The 1,630-nt window shown below is 40.5% G+C and overlaps 1 protein-coding gene across 1 annotated transcript in view; it reads right to left on the reverse strand.

Annotated features, from left to right (window-relative positions):
• plod3 (procollagen-lysine, 2-oxoglutarate 5-dioxygenase 3) overlaps positions 1-1,630 on the reverse strand; it is a gene marked incomplete in the record, with an annotated part of 10,600 nt that overhangs the window by 1,052 nt on the left and 7,918 nt on the right. The window contains 1 exon segment of the mRNA XM_037976760.1: positions 125-250. Within this exon segment, the coding sequence (XP_037832688.1) occupies positions 125-250 (126 nt within the window).

Here is a 1,630-nt window from a genome sequence, read left to right on the forward strand (position 1 = left end):
TCAGATGGAGGGTAAATGCAGGGCAGAACCATCAGTCTGAGAGAACCATCAGTTTTGTTTCAGGGTAAGCTTTTTGTGTACAACTTCCTGTTGAATGCCTGGATCAGCTAAGAGGACCTCATACCTCGTAGTCGATGTTCTTCCTGTTCAGGGCGATGTTGATGGTGAAGGTGGAGGAGTCATGATGCGGCCGCAGAGATGGCTGCTCGTCTGGACGGTATCGGACCACAAAGTTCATGATGGCTTGACCCTGTGAGCAGAGGAACAGAACGATTAAATGAGTTCAGGTACAGGAAGTGTTTTAATGAGGACTAATCAGTTCAGGTAAAACAATAAACAGGAAAATGTTCTCAGAACCAGCTGGGTTGAAAAAAGTAACATTTCTTGAAGCTTGATCTGTTAACAAAAACACGACAACAACAAAAAACCTAAATTAGTCTGTTTTCAGTGACCTAAACACTTCCTGATTAAAGACCAGCTTTAGTTGATTTATAGGAAGAGGTTTTCTTGGAGTTGATGTACACGTCGTGTCCAAATCACATGACTGATTTGAACCGCTCAGATTTTCTGTCCAACTTATTGAATACAGATAAAGTCAATAGTGGGGATTTCAATATTCATGTAGATGTTGAAACTGATTCCTAAACATAGAGTTTAATAATTTAATAGAGTCAATTAGTTTGACCCAAAATGTCCACAGACCTCCTCATGCTCTTCAGACTCAGGATCTGGTTCTGACATATGGCAGAGAGACTAAGGACTTATTAATCCAGCCTCACAGTCCAGTTCTGGGGCCATCTTTTAGTTTACACACAGTTAGTTTACACTGACTGACACACAGCCTCTGAGAGGAAACGTCATTAAAGGAGATGTTTATCAGAGAACGCTGGAACCAAATATAAAGATCTCTTCATTATTATTCTCCTCTGTGTTGCAACAGAGCAGAAACTTAGATAATATTACAGCTTCAATGCAAATATCACTTGTTGAAGTTGCTCCTCTGAAAAAGAAAGTGATCAGTCAGAGGAAGATGGCTCCTTGGTTTAATTCAGAGCTACGTTCTTTAAAACAGGCAGCTAGAAAGCTGGAAAGAAAATGGCGCTCCACTAACATGGAAGAATTTTATTTAACCTGCAGAGATATTCTGCTAACAAACAAGAAAGCCTTCATGAAGCTATAACTGTATATTATTCCTCTTTAATAGAAGAGAAGAAGAAGAAGCCCAGGTTTCTGTTCAGTTCTGAAGAGTCCTCTCTCTGTTGGACCATGTGTCCCTATAACTCTGAGGACTGATGACTTCATGAGATTCTTTATAAATAAAATCAACACCATCCTTCCTGCTGTTCCTCTGATTTCCTGTCAGATGAAGCAGCTTCAGAAGCTCCAGAACCTGATTTGTGTTTGGACTGTTTCTGTTCTGTTGAGCTCTGAACTGTCAAAATAAAAGCTTCATCCAAACCATCAACATGTCTGCTGGATCCCATCCCAACCAGGCTGTTTAAAGAGGTGTTTCCACTAATTAAAGTCTCCATTTTTGGATCTGCTCAGTCTGTCTCTGATGACTGGTTAAGTTGCTGGAATTAAACCTTTCCTCCAGAAACCTGATCTGGATTCAGGAGTTCTGGTCAAC

Source organism: Kryptolebias marmoratus, linkage group LG7, assembly GCF_001649575.2.
Source record: "Kryptolebias marmoratus isolate JLee-2015 linkage group LG7, ASM164957v2, whole genome shotgun sequence".
NCBI lineage: Eukaryota > Metazoa > Chordata > Actinopteri > Cyprinodontiformes > Rivulidae > Kryptolebias > Kryptolebias marmoratus.